The 25,200-nt window shown below is 41.7% G+C and overlaps 1 protein-coding gene across 1 annotated transcript in view; it reads right to left on the bottom strand.

The window, feature by feature from the left end:
• Nucleotides 1-2,197: 2,197 nt before the first annotated feature.
• The window catches only part of MEP1B (meprin A subunit beta), a 38,300-nt gene continuing 15,297 nt past the window's right edge, over nucleotides 2,198-25,200 (bottom strand). The window contains exons 6-15 of the mRNA XM_040264809.1: nucleotides 19,976-20,093; nucleotides 18,182-18,360; nucleotides 15,864-16,082; nucleotides 14,785-14,937; nucleotides 12,036-12,251; nucleotides 9,008-9,451; nucleotides 6,952-7,131; nucleotides 5,646-5,769; nucleotides 4,221-4,425; nucleotides 2,198-2,366 (exon numbers count right to left, since the gene is read on the bottom strand). Of these exons, the coding sequence (XP_040120743.1) occupies nucleotides 2,352-2,366; nucleotides 4,221-4,425; nucleotides 5,646-5,769; nucleotides 6,952-7,131; nucleotides 9,008-9,451; nucleotides 12,036-12,251; nucleotides 14,785-14,937; nucleotides 15,864-16,082; nucleotides 18,182-18,360; nucleotides 19,976-20,093 (1,853 nt within the window). The 3' untranslated portion in view covers nucleotides 2,198-2,351. The remainder of the gene's footprint in view (nucleotides 2,367-4,220; nucleotides 4,426-5,645; nucleotides 5,770-6,951; nucleotides 7,132-9,007; nucleotides 9,452-12,035; nucleotides 12,252-14,784; nucleotides 14,938-15,863; nucleotides 16,083-18,181; nucleotides 18,361-19,975; nucleotides 20,094-25,200) is intronic.

Below are 25,200 nucleotides of genomic sequence, written 5' to 3'. Positions count from 1 at the left end.
TGTTGAGGTCTTTACAACCTCCAGACATTCTTTTGATTTTTTGGAGAGAATATAACTCCACTGCTAACACTAGCAAGAGGGTACTCTTTCTGCCCCCTTCTGATGCCTATGTCAGAAGCTTTCTCTATCTCCTTTATACTTTAGTAAAACTTTATTACACACACACAAAAAAAGAAGCAACAGCTAAAACCGGACATTGAACAACAGACTGGTTCCAAATCGGGAAAGGAGTACGTCAAGGATATATATTGTCACCTTGCTTATTTATTTAATTTATATGCAGAGTACATCAAGTAAAATGCTGGGCTGGATAAAGCACAAGCTGGAATCAAGTTTGCTGGGAGAAATATCAATAACTTCAGATACCACCTTTATGACAGAAAATGAAGAGGAACTAAAGAGCCTCTTGATGAAAGCGAAAGAGGAGAGTGAAAACCTGGCTTAAAACTCAACATTCAAAACACGAAGATCATGGCAAATAGATGGGGAAACAATGAAAACAGTGACAGACTTTCTTTTCTTGGGCTCCAAAATCACTGCAGATGGTGACTTCAGCCATGAAATTAAAAGACACTTGCTCCTTGGAAGAAAAGTTATGACCAACCTAGACAGCATATTAAAAAGTAGACATCATTTTGCCGACAAAGGTCTGTATAGTCAAAGCTATGGTTTTTCCATTAGTCATGCATTGATGTAAAGTTGGACTATAAAGAAAGCTGAGTGCCGAAGAATTGATGCTTTTGAACTGTTGGAGAAGACTCTTGTGAGTCATTTGGACTGCAAGGAAATCCAACAAGTCAATCCCAAAGGAATCAGTCCTGAATATTCATTGGAAGGACTGATGCTGAAGCTGAAGCTCCAATACTCTGGCCACCTGATGAGAAGAGCTGACTCATTAGAAAAGATTCTGATGCTGGCAAAGATTGAAGGAAGGAGGAGAAGGGGATGACAGAGGATGAGATGGTTGGATGGCATCACCGACTCAATGAATGTGAGTTTGAGTAAGTTCTGGGAGTTGGTGATGGACAGGGAAGCCCAGTGTGCTGCAATTCATGGGGTCACAAAGTCGGACACAACTGAGCAACTGAACTGAACTGAATTATAAATCAGTAAGATGTAACATTATGTGTAAATTATTTATGAATATATATATCACCTGTAATACAATTCAACAGAGAAAATAATGCCAAAAATTAACTCCAACCTAAACCTTACACCTTGTACAAAAATTAACTCAAAATATATTATTGAGTTAAATATGAAACAAAAAATATACAAAACATTTTTTAAATAGGAGAAAATATTCAGGATCTAGGAGTAGACAAAGATTTCTTAGATTTGACACCAAAACCACAGTCCACTAAAATAAAAAAATGATCAACTGAACTTTATCAAAATTAAAAACTTCTGCTCTGCAAAATATTATTTTAAGTAAATAAGGCAAGTGGCAGAGTGGGAAAATATGTTTCCAAACCACCTGTTTGACAATGAAATAGATAGATCAAAATATATTAAAAGTTCTCTAGACACTGTAAGAGCAAAAATCTCATTCAGAGCATGAGTGAAAGATGTAAAGAGATAGTCCAGTGAAGATGCTATAGAGACAGCAAATAAGCACATGAAAAGAGGTTCAGTATGATGAGTCACTAGGGACCTGCAGACTAAAACCACAATGAGATATCACTTAACAGGAATGGCTAAAATAAAAAATAGTGACAAGGGAATTCCTTGGCAGTCTAGTGTTTAGGACTCTGCTCTCTCACTGCTGAAGGCCTGGGTTTAATTCCTGGCTGCGGAATTAAAATTCTACAAGCCTTAAGCAAGATTAAATAATAATAATAAAGAAAACAAGGAGGTAGCCACTTTCAGACGGAGGGGCAGATGTCCCCAGGGAGAACGGAGCTGCCCTCTGCCCCTCTGTCCATTGGGACAGGACAACATGGCAATGGGGAGATTCTATCTGGAAGATCATTCCCATTGGGCAGTTTCTAGGGAATGGCCTGTGAGGCCATGGCACTTGGCCCCCAAAGAGAAGGATCAGTCACTTGGAAAGCTCTTCCCAGTTCTCTCTCTCTGACTTATAAACAGTGTTTTTCTTCCCCAACAGCCTGAATTGCTTCTCCAATTTATCTATTTTTAGTTTTCATTTTTTTAACTCCCTTCCTTTAAAAATAAAAACACAGCAACATCTCACCAATTAGACTTTTACCAAAATAATGATTTATAGTGTACCCAGCTATTTACAGAGAAGATCCATTTACAGAAGGAGGAAGTGGCTGTAATATATTGTGGGTGAATCCATGATGAAGAAGCTTTCACTTCATTTGCTGGCTGTATTGCAGAGTTAATCTTCAAAGTGCATATTGCTAAAGGGGAGAAGAACAATTGATGACTTAATTTCTAAATTTAAAAACTGTCATTGAAATGCATCACAGTGAAACAGTCTCATGTTTCAATGAAGTACCCTCTGCAATCTTCTGGCTTCCCTCCCAGCTGGCATCCTTTCCAGGCTTGGGCTGCAGAAAAATGCACAGGCATCTCCCACTTTATTCAGATGTTCAAACATCAGGGTGAGCACACACTTCAGACTCAGATAAAAAAGGCCACTTCAATTTAAGATTTAAACTAGAGGTGGAGGTTCTGCTATCAGTGAATAAACAGTGAATGCCTTGTGATCCCATGGACTGTAGCCCACCAAGCTCCTCTGTCCATGGAATTCTCCATGCAAGACTACTGGAGCGGGCTGCCATTTCCTTCTCCAGGGATCTTTCCCACCTAGGGATCCAATATCTCCTGCATTGCAGGCAGATTCTTTATGGTTTGAGCCACCAGGGAAGCCCCAGAAATGCCTAGACTAAGTTGATTCCTTACTCTTGGGCATGTGTTTAAATGGCCCAGAGGCAAAACAGTTGTGTTGTTATATTATGGTGGTTGTGTGTGTATATGTGTGTTTCCATTTAATGGCCCTATTAGTTCCTTTATTGGATTAACTTCCTTCTTTTTCTGCTCTTTGTTTTATCATTTTACTTCCAACTTTAGTTTGATAAATCAACCTTTATAATAGTGTTTACATCTTTCATTTTCCAGAGGAATATCTTGGTAGTCTCACCCTTCAGCTGACCAGTCCTCTCCTCTCTAATCACTTCCCCGACCATAGTTACTCCAACCCCCAAGTACTTCCCTAATGGCCCTGGGTTTCCACCAGGCTGACCTACTGGATCACTGGTTGATCTGTCCCTTTTAAGTCATAAGATAAGCTGGAAATATCTGTTTGTTTGTTTGTTTTAAAAACAAACCTATTAATATATACATTTTAAGTACTTTTCTAATGAGCTTGTGAAGGAAGAGATCCACTGCCTTATGACTAGCTTTAAATATCTTCCTGATGTTCAGGAAACATGACAGCTGTATATGAGAATAAAACTCTTTGCTTTCTGTTCATTATCATTGTCCATCTTTTGAATAACTTCACAAAAATTTTAGTGAAGTTAGTTTGTCTTTAGACAAAAATTTAGTTTGTCTTTAACAAACAAGGGTCTTCAAACAAATAAGTCTGTCCACTTAAAAAAAATCATAACTTTAAAATAGAGCTGCCTGGTCCAGCTTTCCTCACTCCATCACTTGTGTCCCTGGTAAACATCCTTTATGCCAATACCTATCTCAGAGTCTCTGCTTCCCCAGGGTAATTTCAAGAGTCTGTTGCCATTCTGGAGACCATCTGAGGCAAGGCTTTAAAATTTCTACTTGAAAACCTTGCCTCAGCGTTATCACACCTGAAGCCAGAATTAGTTGGAATCTTCTTTAATGCAAATGCCCCAAATGTGCCTAGCACCCCCTTTCTACAAGCCTGAGCTCAGCCTTTAGAACAAAGATACATGGTTCATCTTTCCACTTAACCAGGTAGAATGACATGCGTAGGCAAAAATCAGTCGTGCCTTTCAGGAGGGTCACAGACTCCCACCCCAGAAAACTGCAGAACCATACACAATTCTGGGTCCAGTTTCAGGAGGATAATAAGCCTCCCCTCCAAAAGTTTTCAAGGATTCCAATTTAGGAATCGTTGATTTATAGTGAAGGTAACAAAAACTCATAGTCTCCAAGCCTTTTTCCCCAGGACAGGGAATAGAAAAAAATATTTTAAGATATTAAAAAAGTCCTAATTTTTCTTTATATGATTCCATCAGTGGGTTTTGAATAACCAAATATCAGAGTCAACTTACATTTTCCATAATAGTGTTGACTGTCCTTGAACTTGGCTCTTTACGATACTTCTTCCTGGTACAGTAGACGCTAACAAGAGTGATGATCAGCATGAGGGCAAACACAGCAGTAGTGGAAGATGTGGCGAGGACAATGGTGTCTCGTGTTGACCCTCTCTTTTCACACCTTTCTCCCATGTACCACCAGTCATCCCCCGACCGACACCTACACGTTTGAAACACGACTGAGTTATGAGCTGACATTTAAATCTGAAAATCTTCACCATTGAAGGTGTGGGTCAACACTCAGGTCGTTGATGGATGGTCACCCACTCGGACTGAAAGGATTGGTTAAACTAGCCCAGGAAGCCAGGCAGGGCCAACAGCAAGGAGCAGTGAAATTATTCCTAATCTGGGATTTAAAACAGCAGCTCCTAGCTGGGGAAGAAAGGCAGCACAGATAGTGGAGGAAATTTAGTTCTCAGTGTCCCAGTCTGGAACATCCCAGCTGTGACTATGGCCAGGTTCTTCTCAGAATTTAGCTATCTCCATCTACGGAATGCGGACAGTCACGTTGACCACATCAGACTGTTGTGAGGATTTATAACTCATGAGGACTGTTTCAGGGATTAGAAAAGAATGTGCAGGCTTCCCTGGTGGCTCAGTGGCAAAGAATCAACATGCCAAAGCAGGAGACGTGGGTCCCATCCCTGATCAGGGAGGATCCCACCTGCCTCAGAGCAACTAAAGCTGTGAGCCTGTGCTCCAGAGCCCAGGAGCCACAGCTACTGTGGAGCCCGTGCACCCTGGAGCCCGTGCTCCCCAACAGGAGAAGCCACCTCAGTGAGCAGCCCGAGCACCACAACCAGAGAGAAGCGCCCACTCTCTGCAGCTACAGAAAAACCCGCATAGCAAGGAGAAGGAAAAGGCACCCCACTCCAGTACTCTTGCCGGGAGAATCCCAAGGACAGAGGAGCCTGATAGACTGCAGTCCATGGGGTTGCAAAGAGTTGGACATGACTGAGTGACTTCACTTCACTCACTTCATATTTTATCACTGGAGAAGGAAATAGCAACCCACTCCAGTATTCTTGCCTGGAGAATCCCATGGACAGAGGAGTCTGGTGGGCCATGGTCCATGGGGTCGCAGAGAGTCGGACACGACTGAAGTGACTAAGCACGCATGCATGCCACATAGCAACAAAGACCCAGCAGAGCCATAAATAAACAACATTTTAAAAATATATAATGTACTCACTTTACATTAACAATTTCATTGTTCTACTGGCACCCCAAACTCCCAAATGGAGAGCAAACAATAAATACCCTATGAACAGTTTTGAGATGAGAATCAACTGATTTCACTCATATGAAATATCACATGAATCGTACATTGTGGGAATGAAACAAATAGCTAACGAAAGGATGGGGAGATGGTACCCTTACCTGCACTCAGCTTTGCCATTCTGGAGAACGCAGATCCCATCATTCTCACACCTGAAACTTGTGCAGAGGTCATTGACGTCCAAGGTTGGAAGTGGGTCATTTTGTGTATTAAGGTGGGATATGTCTAAGGAGGATGGGCGGAGAGCAGGGAGGGAAGTCAGTTGGGGTTTAATGAGCATTTGATCTTTAAGTTCAAAATCAAACGTTCAGTTTGTAATACATTCAGGTAATCTTAAAGTACTGTCCAGTAACATTCACAGGAGTGAAAAAAACAAACAGGCGGGTTGAGAGCTAACCACCAAGGGAAGCTGGGCCAGCCTGAGGGGCTACAGCTGAACATGTGTTTGCCTGGGTCTGGGCTCACCTGAGCTCGAAGGGAAGCCTGTGTTCTGAACCCCAGGGGACCAACAAGGAAACAAAAGCTCAGAAATGCAAAGAGGGGCTTGCCCAAGATCACAGGTCTCTTGCTTGGCAGAGCAAGTAGATAGATATTCAGCACAAGATACTAGGTCCCCTGACAACCAAGAATGTTCTTTTTGGTGTTTTCTGATCCAAACAGGGTCAAACAGACATGATGAACATATGAATTTGTCTCTGCTACCTAAAATGTTTTCTCCCTCAATGAAAGTTATTTCTGAATAGTTTTTCCCCTGAAGTGTCATCTAGATTTACTCTGACACTGAAATCAAAATTTCATGGGTTTTAATCACATCACCTTTTGTCACAAAACATAATTCTGACTTACTGAGATGCAAGTGGGTCTTTAATAGTAAATGAGTTAAAATCCTATCACATAAAACATGGAAACCACCAGTTATTCCTGGAAAATGTTATTGGTGGCTGCCATGACTAAGAAACTTAAGAAAACAAGAGATTAATGCTGTTACTGACAAGACATATGTGTGTGTGCACGCATGTGTATACATATTTTAAAGAGACAACAAAGTCCATTCCCATTTTCATTTTATGTTTCATGTGACATTTTTACTTCTAGAATCCAAGAATTAAATTCTAGGGTATAATGGATATACATTAGCTTATTTCTAAAGAAATTTTCTGGACTAAAGCTTTCTACTGTTGTTCCATGCAGTGGTAATTAATTTGTCCTGGCACTATCCCTGTTTTCATCTAAATTATTTTTATATTGTTAATAATTCATACAAAAAAAAATCCCACTCATGCCCACTTCTTCCCACATCTCTATCTAATATATTGGAAAATAGAACCCAGAAGAACACAGTAAATAATCAATGACCACAAGAAAAAAAAAAGAATAGCTTAGAGAAAACTATTTTTATTGACATACCTTCCACTGTCAGTAGGATATAAACATCATCTCCTTTGATAAAATCTCTGCTTTTCAGCTGTTCTTGGGTCATAAAGTTATGGAATCCACGGCCCCTACCTCTTTGAAACTGAGTTCCATTAGGGAAAATAACCTGTGCTCCCACTTTGGAAGGCCTGTCCCAAAAATAGGTTCCATTATCTGAAAAAGCAATTTATATTAATGGATTATGTTTAGCATCATCATAGCTTTTGGTGGCAGGAAAATGCAGGCAATGTGAAGCACAATTAAGATGGAGCTCAAAATGATTAAATGATGTTATTGACCTGTGTTGTAGTCCCCGGCAAATCACTGGAGTTTTTCATTTATATTATCCTGATGGAAGCAAGATGGCGCAGCAGAGAGGACCACACTCAGGGTTACTACAGAAAGTTTCCTGGGTAGGAGGCATGGGTAGCAAAGCTCTACACTTTTACTGACTGACCAGTGTAGAAATTCGGCTACCCATTAGAATCATTCTGTAATGGCCTTCTGAGTTACAGACAGCCCTTTAAACCAAGTTAAATCAGTGCATTACTGAGAGAGTTATTAATCTTAGCATAGAACAATTCATCTTATTAACTAAATTATTCGCCTAACATAGCAAAGTGCTTTAGGAGTAGAAGACAGTGAAAAGCACTGTTTCTGGAAAAGCAGGTGATGACCCATCCAACCTTGAGACATTTTCAACATCATTCAGGGAAAATTGTTTTGAAAAAAGGTAAAGAAATTGTGAACATCAAATTCCCACATCTCTTTGTCAATACTATTTTTTTTTTCCTATCAGATTAGATTTTTATCCCCCCAGATCACTTAGGTCCATTCTTTTCATATACAGAATTCAGATTTGACAATAATATTGACCTTGTCATAATTCCATGTTTTACTTTGTTAGGTTCCCAGAGGGCAAAGGATTATTACAATTAGAAATGTGATCATTGCTTTCTGGGCACTGCATCTTTCAGTCTAGAAAGATGGGGAATGATGTCACCATTGGTAAGTCCCCCCGAACTCTTCAGTAAGAAGTTACAATCCATTCCCACACCCTTCCCAACACTAAGAAAATCTACTTAACATCTTCTTTCTGATCAAAAACCACCCCCATTTCAAAAGCTGAGCTGTTTTTGACAATATCAGTGACAAGAGGAGGACAGCATGGGTTAGGAGAACTCAGCATCTGAGACTCTCTCCCTGCCAGGCCCTTCCACAAACTTCCCTCCTTGAACTGTAGAGACACTGTTAATAGAATTGTGCGGTTATTATTATTATCCCGGTTTTGCTGCTGAGGACACTGAGGTTTCAAGAGATTATCAGTGCAAATTCACAATGCTAGTGAGAAGCAAACCTTGGATTCGAACCTAGGCTTGTCAGACTCTAAAACCAACAACACACCTCCTCCCAGGTGGTGCTAGTGGTAAAAAAAAGAAAAAAAAAAAAAAACCCCGCCTGCCAGTGCAGGAGACATAAGAGACAGGGCTTGATCTCTGGGTCGAGAAGATCCCCTAGAGGAGGAAATGGCAACCCACTCCAGTATCTTTGCCTGGAGAATCCCACAGACAGAGGAGCCTGGCAGGCTATGGTCCATAGGATCACAAAGAGTTGGTCTTGATTGAAGTGACTTAGCACGCACGCACTCCTCGTACAACCTTGAGAATTTAGGCGTTGTCATCAAATTCCAAAAATACAGCCAATATCTTCTCAATTTGTTGGCATCTCTGTTGATATTCCTGACAGTCTCCTGCCTGGGAGACTCTGTCCAGAATTGCTGAAGCCCTTCCCCTACATTGAAGAAGGAAATGGCAACCCAATCCAGTATTCTTTCCTGGAGAATTCCATGGACGAAGAAGCCTGTCCATGGGTTCCAAAGAGTCAGACATTACTGAGAGACTATCAGACTTCCCCCACATATCTTCTGATCCTAAGATTTGGGGCTGAAAAATTCCCTAGGTGCCTGGTTGTGCATTCTCTCATTCCCAAATCATCCATCCCTCCTAGAGCAATGATTGTGTATTAATAATAAAGAAGATAAGCCACAAACCGATGGTCAGGAATGGGTCTGTCGTTAGACTCTGCTGGTTGGACATACGCTCTCGAATGTCAGGAGTTTGATCCAAGATTGTTATCGTGACTTGTTGCCAAGGACATGGCCACTCTAACTGATCATCATTGGCTCCAGAGATCAGGTGGAAATACATTCCTATTTTAGGCAAACTATGTAGATCCAAGTAAATCTGAAAGGCATATCCCTTAGAAGAATAAAATGGAGGGCTGTAGAAAGACCCATCGGGGCTGCCAATGAGCTGTGTGAAATTCCTTATATGCCAGACATGATGAGGGCACCGTGTTTCTGAGAGATTGATGTCATCAATAGACAGGCCACCCAGTGAAGCACCAGTGCCTCTGACCCCTTCAAACACCACTCGAAATTTACTGGTCGCATTCAGTGTTACATGGTAAAGTTGCCAGCTCCCAGAGGGTATATCTGCAAAAGAGGGTATTATTATTTCAGAGAGGATAAAGGACCATGTGGGTCACATACAAATTGACATTAGAGTCCTAATCTTCATGGCCAAAGGATCTTTCTAGAGCTGCTGCCTCCTGCAGGTATAAGGTATGGCTTTCTTCTTCCTCCAGCTCAGGTCCAGTGACTCCGAGGCAGTTTTGTAGGGCCGAGTGGCTCTCTGGAATATTTGAATGCTTATCTAGATCATTTTTATTCTTAGATAGATCACCATTTTCCAGACACAGGTGAGTGAACAATAACATCTAACTCATGAGTACTCCATACCCAACTTATAAGTCACCTCCTCTCAGTCAGTTAAACAGACAAGCAAGCCCAAGACTCTACATTTGCACCCCAGATTCTTGTGGTCCTCAGCCAAAGCCTCCTTTAATCTATGTAAACTTTGATTGGAATATTTCCTCCATGTGCAAAATTTTCAATCAGTTTTTGGCAGTATTAGACAGGAATTCATCAGACCATAGAAGGCCCACAACCTACAATTGGCTCCTTACATCATTTACCAGGGACTCAGCATTACAAGCTTCCCAGGTGGCACAGTGGTAAAGAATCCACCTGTCAATGCAGGAGACGCAGATTTGATCCCTGGGTTGGGAAGATCCCCTGGCGTGGGAAATGGCAAACCACTCCAGTATCCTTGCCTGGAGAATTCCATGGACAGGGAGTCCGGCTGGGTGGGCTACAGTCTATGGGGTTACAAAGAGTCAGACATGACTGAGCGACTGAGCACACAAAGGCATCAGTATTTATCTGATACCTGGTACCATCTCCTTTCTTCCCAACCTGCACGTCCCCCTCAACTATTACTCCCTACCCTGGAGAACAGTGCATCATAGGATATCTTGTGTTATTTTCTTATATCATACACTCAAATAAGAAGCAGTACATTAAACAATTTTCAGAAGCTCATCCCACAAAGGGAAAGAATAGCTCAGGAATTCATGTCAGATTGTAGTTAACACAGTGCCTTAAAATTTACATGTATTAGCACTTAATGAGAAACACGTAGCTTGAAAATCAGTTAGAAAGATCCAAATTACAGGAAATGTTGTTGTCCATGGAAAGACCCTGAATTGAACAAAAATCTTTCATGAGAGCTTCCCTTTGATTTTTATCCGTACTTTCAGCTTAAATTCTGGACTTCTAGGCAGGTTTCTTAAGTACACTTTGTGCTATTATCTATCAGTAATAACACCCACAGATTGCTAATACAAAGGATTATATATGTATAGTCATGTATGCATGCAATAATTTTATTTATAACCTTTTACATATGCATTAGATACATATTATATACATGTATAATGTATGGTATATATACATGTCGGAGAAGGTAATGGCACCCCACTCCAGCACTCTTGCCTGGTTGTATAATATGAGATTAAGAACCTCAGCTTAAAGTGGTCTTGAAGGGAAATATCATCTATGTTTCAGATTGTTTCTCCTTGTTAAACAGGGGGAAAATGGCATGATATATGGCATAACATGGATCAATTTTTATAATAGGTTTTAGTCAATTCATTCAAATCAAGAAGTCAATATGTGAAGCAAACAGTAATATAGTCACTAGCCTACAACCCCTCGCTTCCTCCCTCAGGGAACCTTCTGAACCATCTAATAGGTGGCCAACGTGACCCACCTCCCAGACACACGACTGGAAGGAAGGGTGGCCACCCCATCGTTATTGCCCTCTCTCCACTCCAAATTGCTCCAGAAGATACATTTAACCCAAATCATAACAGTTAGAATCCTGCATTGGGATTTATTTTTTTTAGGCTACAAATTAGGGGAAGAGATCCTTCTCTAGTCTGATGGCATGTTTTAATGTAAATGTAAAATACAAAAATGCAAACTGGGAAGTGAAACAGCCAAAGCACCAGTTTTCTGGACAAAGCCCCTCTGAGATAACAGGACAGGTCCCCAGCCATGTTCAGGGACAGGTTCCATCCTACCTGCGGCCACTTTCTCTCTTCTCCATCCTATAATTTAGTTATGTTGAGCCAGTAACTCTTCCCGTTTTGCCTAAGCTAGTTTCCATTCTACTTTATTATTTGCCAATACCTAACTTCGCCAACACCAGAGACCAACCTACAGTTTCTTAAGTGAGCATCACATATTCTATAGCACAGAAAGCACTTTCATTTTAGCTTCCTAACCACAGCATAAAACAAGGAGGATCAGGTTCTAGGTTCTAGGTTCATAACCCCTACCCTGTTGTAAGTGGTTGCATTAAATAAAACGTTAAGATTGTCTCGCTCTGTTTGGGTTGGACTTGTACACACTGCTATATTTAAAATGGATAACCAACAAGGACCTACTGTATAGCACAAGGAGCTCTGCTCAATGTTATGTGGCAGCCTGGCTGGGAGGGGAGTTTGGGGAAGAATGGCTACATACATATGTATGACTGAGTCTCTTTGCTGTTCACCTGAAACTATCCTATTACAACGTTGTTAATCAGCTATACCCCAATACATGATAAAAATTTTAAAAATAAAAAGATTGCCTCACTTTGAATGTAAGAATAAAAATGTTGATACTGTACTTTTTATTTGTTCCACAAGGCTTAGAGTCCTGCTCAGATGAACCGCAGAATACTCCCTGATATAGATGTTCAGTTGGTCATCTTCACTTCCACTGTTGTACAAAAAAAATTGCAAGCACTGAAATCCTCGTTTAGGGTAAAGTATTCTACTTTCCAGTATTGCTGTGGCCCCCTCGTTTACAGAGCTACAGTTGAAATGCATGAAGAAGCCAGAACCTGTTAAGAGGATAAGAGCAGAACTGAGAAACCAGGTACTGGATACAGGGATGTATATCTTGTGGGCACTCTGTTCCCACTTAGTTCCCGCTGTATGCAGAGCACTGTTTGAGCACCGAAATGCAGATCTTGGAGCAGGCAGACTATGAAAATAGCAACATTAGATCACTTTTTTCTTACTACAGTTGTTAGTTTTCAAAAATGAAAAAAAAAAGGGGGACTTCCCTGGGTCCAATGGTTGAGACTTCACCTTCCAATGCAGGAGGTGCAGGTCCAAAATCTGTTCAGGGAGTTAAGATTCCCACATGTCTCGGGCCAAAAAACTAAAACATAAAACAGAAGCAGTATTGTAACAAATTCAATAAAGACTTTAAAAACGGTCCACATCAAAAAAATCTTTTTAAAAATGGGAAAAAGTGTTATCCGCTTAGTTTAGCCTCTCTCTCTCTTTCTCCATCCCTTCCTCCCTCCTACAGTAGTACCTATGGAGGGGCACTATCCACTATTCAAATCTACATTTAAAAAATATTTTTTATTGAAAATATGTGACATGCAGATGGTGATTGCAGCCATGAAATTAAAAGACGCTTACTCCTTGGAAGAAAAGTTATGACCAACCTAGAGAGCATATTAAAAAGCAGAGACATTACTTTGCCAACAAAGGTCCGTCTAGTCAAGGCTATGGTTTTTCCAGTGGTCATGTATGGATGTGAGAGTTGGACTATAAAGAAAGCTGAGCACAGAAGAATTGATGCTTTTGAACTGTGGTGTTGGAGAAGACTCTTGAGAGTCCCTTGGACTGCAAGGAGATCCAACCAGTCCATTCTGAAGGAGATCAGTCTTGGGTGTTCATTGGAAGGACTGATGTTGAAGCTGAAACTCCAATACTTTGGCCACCTGATGAGAAGAGCTGACTCATCTGAAAAGACCCTAATGCTGGGAAAGATTGAGGGCAGGAGGAGAAGGGGACGACAGAGGATGAGATGGTTGGATGGCATCACCGACTCAATGGACATGGGTTTGGGTGGACTCCGGGATTTGGACATCGAGGCCTGGTGTGCTGTGGTTCATGGGGTCGCAAAGAGTCGGACACGACTGAGTGACTGAACTGAACCATCGTGTAAATTTGAGGTATGCCTGTTCATTTGACACATTTATATATTGCCTTCTGATTGCCATCGTAGCAATAATTTGGTGCTTCTATTTGATACATAGCATCATTTTTTTGGTGCTGGGAATAGTGAAGTCTAGTCTCTTAGCAGATTTGATGATTATAATACAATATTGTTGCCTATATTCATGATGCTGTACATTCCATTTCTAGGGCTAATTTACTACTTGTTACATGTTTGTAACTTTAAACAATATCTGTCCTGTTCTCACCAACCCCCATAAAAGAAAAAGGAAAAGCACTTCCATGCTCTTAGAGACCCCAAGCCTTGCCCAGACCATCTGAGCTGTCAAGCAACAGTCCTGGGTTCTGAAATCTAGTTTCACCTATCTGCTGCCAGAAATTAGCAAATAAATAAAAATGTGGTACCTGTAGCTAAAAAATGATTATTTGATTCAAAACAAAATTTCAGTAGAAATTTTTACTCATCTGAGTAAAATTAAATACACTGTACATTCTATCTTCATTTTAAGTATGTTTGCAACAGGAATGTGTAACCTCAACCAGCTGAAGTTGCGAAATGGATTAATTCCCAGTCTGGTGCTGTTCACTGGAAGATCTCTTGGATTCTGAAAGCTTCAAGGAAACAAAACCCCACTGCTCTAGAGGTAAGAGTCCTTCCAGAGAGTGGCAGCCCCCCCACCTCCTTGCAGTGGGCATATACTATGGGTAGAGGCCTCACAGAGCCCAGGGCTGGCCCATGGGGGAAAAAGCAAACTCAGACAGTAAAAGCAAAGAAATTAACCATATCCTTATATCATACAGAACCAATTCTTGAGTAGCACTAGTGGGTTATCATTAGTAATTTTAATACAAATAAGATTTCGAATTGCAGCATTTCACAGCAAGGAAAAAGGCTACCTAGAGCCTGTTATACAGTGTGAAGCAAGTCAGAGAAAAATAAATATTGTATATTAATGTATATCTATGAAATCTAGACAAATGGAACTAATGAACTTATTTGCAGGGAAGCAATGGAGACACAGACATAGAGAACAGACTTTGCACACAGCAGGGGGTGAAAAGGGTGGGACAAATTGGGAGAGCAGTATGGAGACATGTACATTACCATATGTAAAATAGATAGCTAATGGGAAGTTGCAAGTTGCAGAGGAAACAGGGAGCTCAGCCCTGTGCTAAGTGATGACCTAGAGGAGTGGGAAAGGGTGGGAGGTGGGAGGGGGGTTCAAGAGGGAGGGGACATGTGTATACCTATAGCTGATTCATGTTGATGTATGGCAGAAACTAGCACAGTATTGTAAAGCCATTATCCTCCAATTAAAACTAAATTTAAAAAGAAGAAAGGAAGAAAAAGGCTAGAAGCACTGAGAATAAAACCCAGAAGAATCTCACTCCTGTTACCTCTGCACCGGCCCATGTTGGAGTGATCGCTCTCCGGCCCCTCAGAGACCTGGGAGAGCCGCTGCCAGTCAGCACTGTCTGCTGAACTCTGAATCATCCCACACACATTTCCCAACTCAAAATCGCACGACTCCATGAAGCTCAAGGAGGAGGCTACCAAAGCAACAGAAACAATTACTGACATGCAGATCTAACACAATAAACTAAGTAGTAAAAACAGCTCATCCAGAAGAACTAGGAATTCTAGGGTGATATTAAAGGGGACTCGTCGCTGAGTCAGGGTGATGGTGGCCTGAAGATCTCTTGATATCTGCAAAACCAAGACAATCAACCAACTGTGAGTTCTGTATAAGCTGCCTCCCTGAGTCTTGTTCATCAGATTAACTAACTGTGTTCGAAACCTGAGTCGAGCCGTTTCCCTGGTGGTCCAGTGGCTAAGACTCTGTGTTCTCAATGCAGAGGGCCCAGGTTCCATCCTTAGTCAAGGGACCAGATCTTACATGCCACACCTGAGTTTGCATGCTGCAACTAAGAGTTTGCATGATGCAATTAAAGAGTGTTTTTGCATGCCACAACTAAAAGATCCTGCATGCTGCAATGAAGATCAAATATTTCAAGTGCTACAACTAAAACCTGGGGCAACCAAATAAATATTTTAAAAAGAAAGAAATATGAGTCTACACTCCTCTAGTTATTCAGATTAATAAACCGCAACTCAAGTTATTTGAACTTATTTATATTATGACTCCATTTGGACTGAAAAGAGTTTTGAATATAGTTGGTCTACACATTTGAGTTAGCAGCAGCTTCAGAAACTTGAAAGGGGCATGCTGTGACAGGACTCAGTTGGTTTTTAAATCTGAAGCCCAGAACACATGAGAAGAAAAATGCTATTTCCATGTTGTCATTTGGGATCTGGGTGCTAATCTTTTTGTTTTGTTTTTTCCTTTCTGAACATCAAACTTCAACTATCAACCTATAATTAACTAACTATAATTTCAGAAAACCCAGCACAGAATATAATGTTTTCCTACAGAGCAGAGAGGAAGAGAGATCATGTCAAAAATCTATCACCATACAGCAGTTATACAGTTGATTCAACTTTAAGACATCAGAGTCACTGAAATCCATTCGCTGGCCAATCACATCCATGAAGTCCGGGACCCTTGTTACAATTGTAGGTTCTGATCCATTTCCGAATGCAGTCTTACTGTAGTGCATCACTGAGCTGTAATCATAGGGAACGTTCATGGAGTCTATTACTTGATCATCATAGAAGTCAAAATTTCTCTCTTTGCCTAAATGATAAATAAAAATTTTAATTACAAAATTTAGTTTATCTTACTCCAAAGACTGTTAACTTAGAAATAAAGACTATAATAAACATTGTGCAACACTGGTTACAAATAACACTTGATGGTATTTCAAGAGTGCTTCAAATATTCCTGTACTGGAATAGACTATTCAAACTTAGAATTATGATACCACCTGTCATGCTGAATTTGTCTAAGGTTTCACTGCAGCTCAAAGTTGGACTTGAGCATTTGGCCTAAGGTTCTAAGAACTGCTAATGGAAAGCTATGGCTTTTCCAGTAGTCACGAATGGATGTGAGAATTGGACCATAAAGAAGGCTGAGTGCTGAAGAACTGATGCTTTCAAACTGTGGTACTGGAGAAGACTCTTGAGAGTCCCTTGGACTGCAAGGAGATCAAACCAGTCAAAGGAACTCAAAACAGAGAAGCCTGGCATGCTGCAGTCCATGGGGTCACAGAGTTAGACATGGCTTAGCAACTGAATAACAACAACAATGGGTAGAAAGGGTCTAAAAGGTATTATTGAAACACTCAGTGCCATTGACTGCAATGACGAGATGTAGGTATTCTCACTGGACGGAGATGAAAACAAGAGGACTTTGGGAGGTGTGGTGGGATGGGATGGGGATGATAATACAGGAAGGATTGATATCATCAGTGATTTCTCAGTTACTGGAATATGTATAGATGTATGTAAATAAATACATTTAGAGAAGATTCCTGACCACTTAGCATCATTACAAATGGGTCTGATCATCAATGCATAGATGCATTATTAAATCAAGGCAGAAGTTTCTAAAAAAAATAAGACACTGGCAACCCTGAAGAACGAGGCCATGGGTTGAAGCTAAGCACATCTCTTGCTCTAGAAATCTTTTAGACTTGGCTATAATGTCTTCCCCCAGACTCTGGGTGGGGGCAAAGGCAGGGGCAACTAATGTGATGTTGGGATTGTGGTGTCAGGGGCCCTGAGCACAGAGCAGCCCTCACTGGCCTCATTTGATAGCCATGTCATCCCTCCCCTCTCACTTCTCTGCCTCCTCATCCCCCTCACCATACCCTATGGAGGCAAGACAGATGGAGAAACGAAATGTCACTGCAGAAAACGTGAGTTCTAGTCGGACATAGATATTAAAACCTTTCTGGAGATTTCCCTGGAGATCCAGTGGCTAAGACTCCATGCTCCCAATGCAAGAGGCCCAGGTCTGATCCCTGGTCTGGGAAATAGATCCCACATACTGCAACAAAGACCCGTGTGGCAGAACTAAGACCCAGTGCAGCCAAATAAACACATTTGGGTGGAGGGGAAGGGTGGAGAAATCTTTCTGACTTTGAGCACAAAGTCACAAAAAGTTTCAGCTGTTCAACTACTGCAGTGTTTCCCAATATGGGCTCCAAAGGATTATACAACCAAATACTCCAAAAAAAAAAGACCATGATCAAGTCACTTTGGAAAACACTCCTGCTGGAGATTTGCAATTTATGTTAGTCGAGCAAAGACTCTGAACAGTACAATAGTGTAAATAGCTAAGTGTAATTTCTTTTAACCTAGGATTTCACAAATTAATTTGACCACAGATTCCTTTCTACAAAACACCTGTGAAAAAATTGTGGGACAGTGCTCCATAAAATACTCTTTAGGAAACACTGGTTCCTAACATCACATCCAGCTCAACAGTTCTGGAAAACTGTTCCCCAGTGGCCTTCAAGCACGTCATCTCTTACTGAATTAGAGCCAAATGTGCTCAGCCGTGTCCAACTCTTGGTGACCCTATAGACTACAGCCCGCCAGGCTCCTTGTCCATGGGATTCTCCAGGCAAGAACACTAGAGGGAGTAGCCATTCCTTTCTCCAGGGGGTCTTTCCAACCCAGGGATCAAATCTGTGTCTCTTGCATCTCCTGCCTTGCCAGGCAGATTCTTTACCACTAGCACCACTTGGGAAGCCCAGAGCCAAATGAAGTAAGATCAAAACATCAGAGTTTTCCCATTATTAATAGACAACACCAATGGCAGAAGAAAGCACTTGTTTAGAAATTCAGTATTTACGTTTAAAACAATGTAAAACAACAAGATAAACGTACCTGAAATAATTCTGCTCCAAATTATGCTGACATAGTCATTCCGATCGGACCGTGACTGTTCATGCCAGAACCCAAGAGCATGGAGAAACTCATGTTGAACTGTTGCTATTTTGTCACAGCCCTCTCCGATGGACAGTTGTTGCTTCCCAGTAAGTTGCTTCCCCACTGAAGACCAGCAGCTGACAGGGGAGTTTACAGTACAAGGAGGAGAGGCTTTTATATTGATGCAGGTTAAGGTCTTAGAGCTAAATCCCTAATGCCTAATCTACCCGGTTACCTAAGATCCTAGATCTTTCACTTGTGTCTAAATACCGTGCACTTCTCCCAAAACCCAGTGAGGTATGAAAAGCCTTCCAGACCAGATGATCTTTGGAGAACTTGGGCTGACACCAAATGTTAAGGAGTAATTCACCCTCCACTCAGCCTGGCCTGATTTTTTCTGAATATCCCAAAATTTTTCAGATGGTCCTTGAATAAGGGTTCTATATAGGTAGAGAAACTATTCAGAACTGCTGACCTTGAGTCAAATAACTATCATCTTCTTAAGCAAAGTAGTAAGAGTTCTCAGATAGCAAGGAGATCAAACCAGTCAATCCTAAAGGAAATCAACCCTGAATATTAATTGAAAGAACTGATGCTGAAACTGAAATTCCAATACTTTGGCCACCTGATGCGAAGAGCTGACTCACTGGAAAAGACCCTAATGCTGGGAAATATTGGAGACAGAAGGAGAAGAGGGCAACAGAGGATGAGATGGTTGGATGGTATCACAGATTCAATGGACATAAACTTGGGCAAACTCTGGGAGATGGTGAGGGACAGGGAGGCCCAGCGTGCTGCAGTCCATAGGGTCACAAAGAGTCGGACATGACTGAGAGATTGAACAACAATGAGTTCTTGGGTTAAAATAAATTTAAATACACATACTTGCATGCGTACTGATGGGTTTTACTTGAAGGCAGAAGTAAGGAGCTTATTGGAACTCCTCTGGTGATCTAGTGGCTAAGATTCCAAGCTTCCAATGCAAGGGGCCTGAATTCAATCCCTGGTCAGGGAACTAGACCCCACATGCCCCAACTAAGACCTGATGTAGCTAAATAAGTAGATATTTTAAAAAAAAAAAAAAAAAGAGTGGCTTCCTTGGTGCCTTAGTGGTAAAGAATCTGCCTGCCAAAGCAGAAGACACGGGTTCGATCCCTGGTCCGGGAAGACCCCACATACCACGGAGCAACTGGGCGCGTGCACCACAGCTATTGAGCCTGTGCTCTAGAGCCCATGCGCCATAACTACCGATACCTGAGTGCCCTAGAGCCCAAGCTCTGCAACAAGAGAAGCCACCGCAATGAGAAACCCACACACCAAAACTAGAGTGTAGCCCCCGCTCACCACAACTAAAGAAAAGCCCAGGCAGCAACAAAGACCCAACACTGCTAAACTTAGTACTCTTGCCTGGAGAATCCCATGGACAGAGGAGCCTGGTGGGCTGCAGTCCATGGGGTCGCAAAGAGTCGGACATGACCCAGCGACTACACTTACTTACCTAAGGAGTACGGAAACTACAAACAGGCTGAAGGTCAGAGTCTTAGGGCGGATGGCATGTGACTCCACCCTCCTTGTCTTTACAAGGTTGAGAAGTGCAGTCTGGTTTTATGGCTAGAGGGAAACCATCCAGCAAATAGCGATGGAAGGCCCCAGCCTCCCTCAAGGTTAGGGTCCAGGGCAATCACTATGATGCAATGTCCCAGCCACAGCAATTTTCCTCAGAACACTTAGAAGACAAACTCTTCAATTTACCCATTGCCCTTGAACACTGATATATAGTTGGGTTCTCCAGACCAAGGCTTGAAGTCAATGCATGATTTTAGGCGATAGCGTTCAAATGCCTTGAGAATAACCCCCCTGGCATTCATCTCTGAAGGGAGAAAACAAACAAAAATAAACTTATTAAAATTATCACCATTGAACAATTCACCATGGAAACAGGGCCTGCAATATATTGTTTATCATGAATTAATCCCTCTATGAAAATTTAGCATTTTATTTTTTATAAAACTTAGTATACAGTATCAATTAAGTATCACATGTAAGTATTTGGTAAGTATTTCTTCAGATTATCTTATTTTGCCCCATGTATATTTCTCTGGAGCCAGTATAGTGCAGATAGCAAAAAAAAAAAAAAAAGGAGGGGGCATTTCCTTACCTCTGAGAAGACATATACTCGTTCACAGACAACTAAAATGAACCATCACTATCACATGCTTCATCTAAGAAGCTATAATATATATTTAAAGGCCTGCAGCAGAGTTTTTAATCTGAAGACCTTGAGATGAGAGGGACCATGAATATGTTGAGATAGTATTCAAAGAATTATGTCTATACCGCTATTCATATCTATCTCGGCAAAGTGCAATTTCTGGGGAGAGCGTTCATAAGATTCTCAAATGAGTTTAGGGTCTAAAACACGAATAAGAACAATTGCTTCCAAGTTGACTGATGCTAACAGTTTAGATAGAATAGTGCTCAAAGAAGGCAGGGGCAAGAAACCAATAAAGGTATGCAGGAAAAGAAGCTCAGAGGGCAATCTGGGGGAAGGGGCCATATCAGGTGCATATGAAGAGATGGTCACAAATCAGAGGAGGTACTGGTGAAGTGAAGGATGGTGGCTGCCAGCAGTGGGGGACCATATGGCAGAGAAGATGGTGTGTTGACTGGTTCCAACCAGACAAACCTAGGTTCTCTCCTATCCTCACTACTTACTTTTTTCCTAAACCAGAGTCAAATGTGACTGAGCAGCTAACTTTATGCTTTTTATACAATGAAAACAATGAACAACTGTTAAGTTAGAAATTTAACAATTATAAAAACAATTAACCATTCAAAAGTGAACATTGCAGGGGTAATTTCGTACATGCATAATGTTCTTCAACACCTTGTCTGTCTAGTTCCAAAAAGCCTTCATCACCCCAAGAGGACACTTTGTATCCATTAAACCATTGCATTCTCTCTGTATGGATTTTCCTATTCTGTGAAAAGTGAAAAGCATTAGTTGCTTAATCGTGCCCAACTCTTTGTAACCCCATGGACTGTAAACTACCAGGTTCCTCTGTCTGTGGAATCCTTCAGGCAAGACTACTGGAGTGGGTTGCCATTCCCTTCTCCGGGGGATCTTCCCAACCCAGGGACTGAACCCAGATCTCCCGAACAGCAGGCAGATTCTTTAGGGTCTGAACTGCCAGGGAAGCCCCATTCCTATTCTGCTGCTGCTGCTGCTGCTAAGTCGCTTCAGTCGTGTCCGACTCTGTGGGACCCCATAGACGGCAGCCCACCAGGCTCCCCCATCCCTGGGATTCTCCAGGCAAGAATACTGGAGTGGGTTGCCATTTCCTTCTCCAATGCATGAAAGTGAAAAGTGAAAGTGAACTCGCTCAGTCGTGTCTGACTCTTAGCGACCCCATGGACTGCAGCCCACCAGGCTCCTCCATCCATGGGATTTTCCAGGCAAGAGTACTGGAGTGGGGTGCCATTGCCTTCTCCAATTTCCTTCCTATTTTTTTAAATTGGAGGACAGTTGCTTTATGATATTGTGTTGGTTCCTGCCATACAACAACATGAATCAGCCATCAGTATATCTATGTCCCCTCCATCTAGGGCCTCCTTCCCACCAGCCCTCATCCCACCCCTCTAGGTCATCACACCACGAGGATGAGCCCCTTGTGTTATATAACAACTTCCCACTAGCTTTCTATCCATTTACTATTGATGCATAATCTTTGCCAATTTAATTCACCTTTGGAGTTTGGGTATTATCACAAGACCAGCTAAGTGGGGAAATAAAATCGACTTTGCAGGAATATTGTAAGACTAGCACAGAAAGAAGAGGTGAAGTTCCAAGCACAGTAGTCCCCATGGATCTGTGGTTTCACTTTCTGTGGCTTTGGTTGCCTGCCATCAACCAAAGTCCAAAAATATTAAATGGAAAACTGCAGACATAAGAGTTGATGATCAGGAAACTGCATGCCGCTCTGAGCAGCCCGAGGAAATCTTGTGCCACACTGCTCCATCCCGCCAGGGACTGCCCAATCTTGGATGACCATCATCTGCTCTCAATATCCACTCATCGGCCTCGTCGAGGCTCAATGACCCAGCATCACCCAGAGCAGATAGTCCTCCTTCCGACGTGTCATCAGAACGTCAGTAGTAGCCTAATGACGCATCACAGCCCCTACGTCATTCACCTCCGTTCATTTCATGAAGTAGGCCTTTCATCATCTCCCATCACCAGAAGAAGGCTAACACAGTTCTATAAAATATCACATAACTTTTATTATAGGTTATTATAATTGTTCTATTTTCTTATTAGTTACTATCTCTTACTGTGCCTAATTTATCAGTTTATCATACGTGCATAGATTAGGAAAAAACCTAGTATGTATTGGGTTTGGTACTACCCACAGTTTCAGTCATTCACTGGAAGCCTTGGAACATATGCCCCAAGGATAAGGGGACACTACTATAAAATGAGTATTTATCAAATGTTTATTTTCTGCTACCTTCTTACATGTCCATTTCACAGACAATTTAAAGACATTATTCAGAATGCCTCGGTCTAGGTAAAGGTAAAGAACAGGACACACATAGGACCTAAAATCCATGAATTTCTAACAGGCACTCAGAATTCAACCATTTACAATATCACACAAATGATACATGCTCAGGGACGTCCCTCGTGGTCCAGTGGTTGAGAATTCACCTTCCAATGCAGAGGATTTGGGTTCAGTCCCTCGTGGGGACCAAGATCCCACACACCAACAGGCAACTAAGCTCACACGCTGCAACTAAGACCCAGTGTAGCTAAATAAATATTTTTAAAATAATAATTTTTTAAAATTATAAGTTTTCTAAAAGTAGCTATGAAAAAATAACACATAGTTATTATAAATAAGTTAGAAATTATAAACAAAAAGAAAGAAATTTAAAAATATTACAAGGAAATAACCAAGAATGTTTATCATACTTTTCTTATGAATATATACATGTGCAATATACATTTTTATAAAAAATAAAGTTACAGTCTTCATATTTTATAAACTATTTTTTCACTAAATTTTCAGTCACAAAGTCATATCTGATTCTTTGCAACCCCATGGACTGTAACCTGCCAGGCTTCTCTGTCCATGGAATTTCTCAAGCAAGAGTACTGAAGTGGGTAGCCATTTCCTTCTCCATTTCACTAAGTAATACATCTTAAGCCTTGCTTCTCCATGAAATACTATTTTTACCATTTTAATAGCCATCTTATATGACTGTAAAATATAAGTAACTTCCTGTTATCAAATATTTAAACTGTTTCTACATTTTCTGTATTGTAAATATCACATATGTATCATTATTTCATATCTAACACATCCTTAAAATAAGGGATGATGACACCAACCACCACATGACTGTTTTTGAATTGAAGTTCTAAGGAGCTTGCTTGTCTGGGCCTTTTATCAAAGCTCAGTAAGGATAGTGTCTATCCTGCAAATTGGAGACTCAAATAAGAGAATAAATATGGAAGTTTTGTAAAAAGTATAGCTTTCTACCAAGATAAGACCCTTATGTACCCTGTACCTTTATTTACCATGGGCTTTAATTAACTTTGCATCACAGATTCAGAAAAGCTCCACCAGAGATCCTGCTATCTAAACCCTAGGAGCTAAGTAAACAGTTGCTTAGGATTATTTCCCCCTTGTTAAGCGGCTGAAACCGGCACCCTAAGCGTGGCCGAAAGGAGCTACCCCACGTCCGAGGTCAGGGGCAGAAGCCAGGAGGACGCCATGCCCGAAGGCTGGCGGCCAAGAGGAGTTACCCCACGGCCGAGGTCAGGGGCAGCGGCCGAGAGTGCCAGGCTGCAACGGCGCAGGAACGGCTGAGAGGAGCCACCCCACACCTGAGGCGAGGGGCAGCGGCCGGGAGGAGCAACCCCAGGTCCAAGGAGCGGTGGCTATGCGGGCGCAGGAGGGCCTAGAGGAGCCATCCCACGTTGAAGGTCAGGAAGGGCGGCAGTGAGGAGATACCCCTCATCCAAGTAAGGAGCAGCGGCTGTGCTTTGCTGGAGCAGCCAATACCCCACGCCCAAGGTAAAAGAAACCCAAGTAAGATGGTAGGTGTTGCAAGAGGGCATGAGAGGGCAGAGACACTGAAACCATAATTACAGAAAACTAGTCGATCTAATCACACTAAGACCACAGCCTTGTCTAACTCAATGAAACTAAGCCATGCCCGTGGGGCCAACCAAGATGCGCGGGACATGGTGGAGAGGTCTGACACAATGTGGTCCACTGGAGAAGGGAATGGCAAACCACTTCAGTATTCTTGCCTTGAGAACCCATGAACAGTATGAAAAGGCAAAATGATAGGATACTGAAAGAGGAACTCCCCAGGTCAGTAGGTGCCCAATATGCTACTGGAGATCAGTGGAGATATAACTCCAGAAAGAATGAAGGGATGGAGCCAAAGCAAAAACAATACCCAGCTGTGGATGTGACTGGTGATAGAAGCAAGGTCCAATGCTGTAAAGAGCAATATTGCATAGGAACCTGGAATGTCAGGTCCATGAATCAAGGCAAATTGGAAGTGGTCAAACAAGAGATGGCAAGAGTGAACAGCGACATTCTAGTAATCAGCGAACTAAAATGGACTGGAATGGGTGAATTTAACTCAGATGACCATTATATCTACTACTGTGGGCAGGAATCCCTCAGAAGAAATGGAGTAGCCATCATGGTCAACAAGAGTCTGAAATGCAGCACTTGGATGCTATCTCAAAAACGAAAGAATGATCTCTGTTCATCTCCAAGGCAAACCATTCAATATCATGGTAATCCAAGTCTATGCCCCAACCAGTAACGCTGAATGAGCTAAAGTTGAACAGTTCTATGAAGACCTATAAGACCTTTTAGAACTAACACCCAAAAAAGATGTCCTTTTCATTATAGGGGACTGGAATGCAAAAGTAGGAAGTCAAGAAACACCTG

Source organism: Oryx dammah, unplaced genomic scaffold, assembly GCF_014754425.2.
Source record: "Oryx dammah isolate SB20612 unplaced genomic scaffold, SCBI_Odam_1.1 HiC_scaffold_22, whole genome shotgun sequence".
In the NCBI taxonomy this organism is placed as follows: Eukaryota; Metazoa; Chordata; class Mammalia; order Artiodactyla; family Bovidae; genus Oryx; species Oryx dammah.
This window is presented reverse-complemented; position numbering and strand designations above follow the sequence as displayed.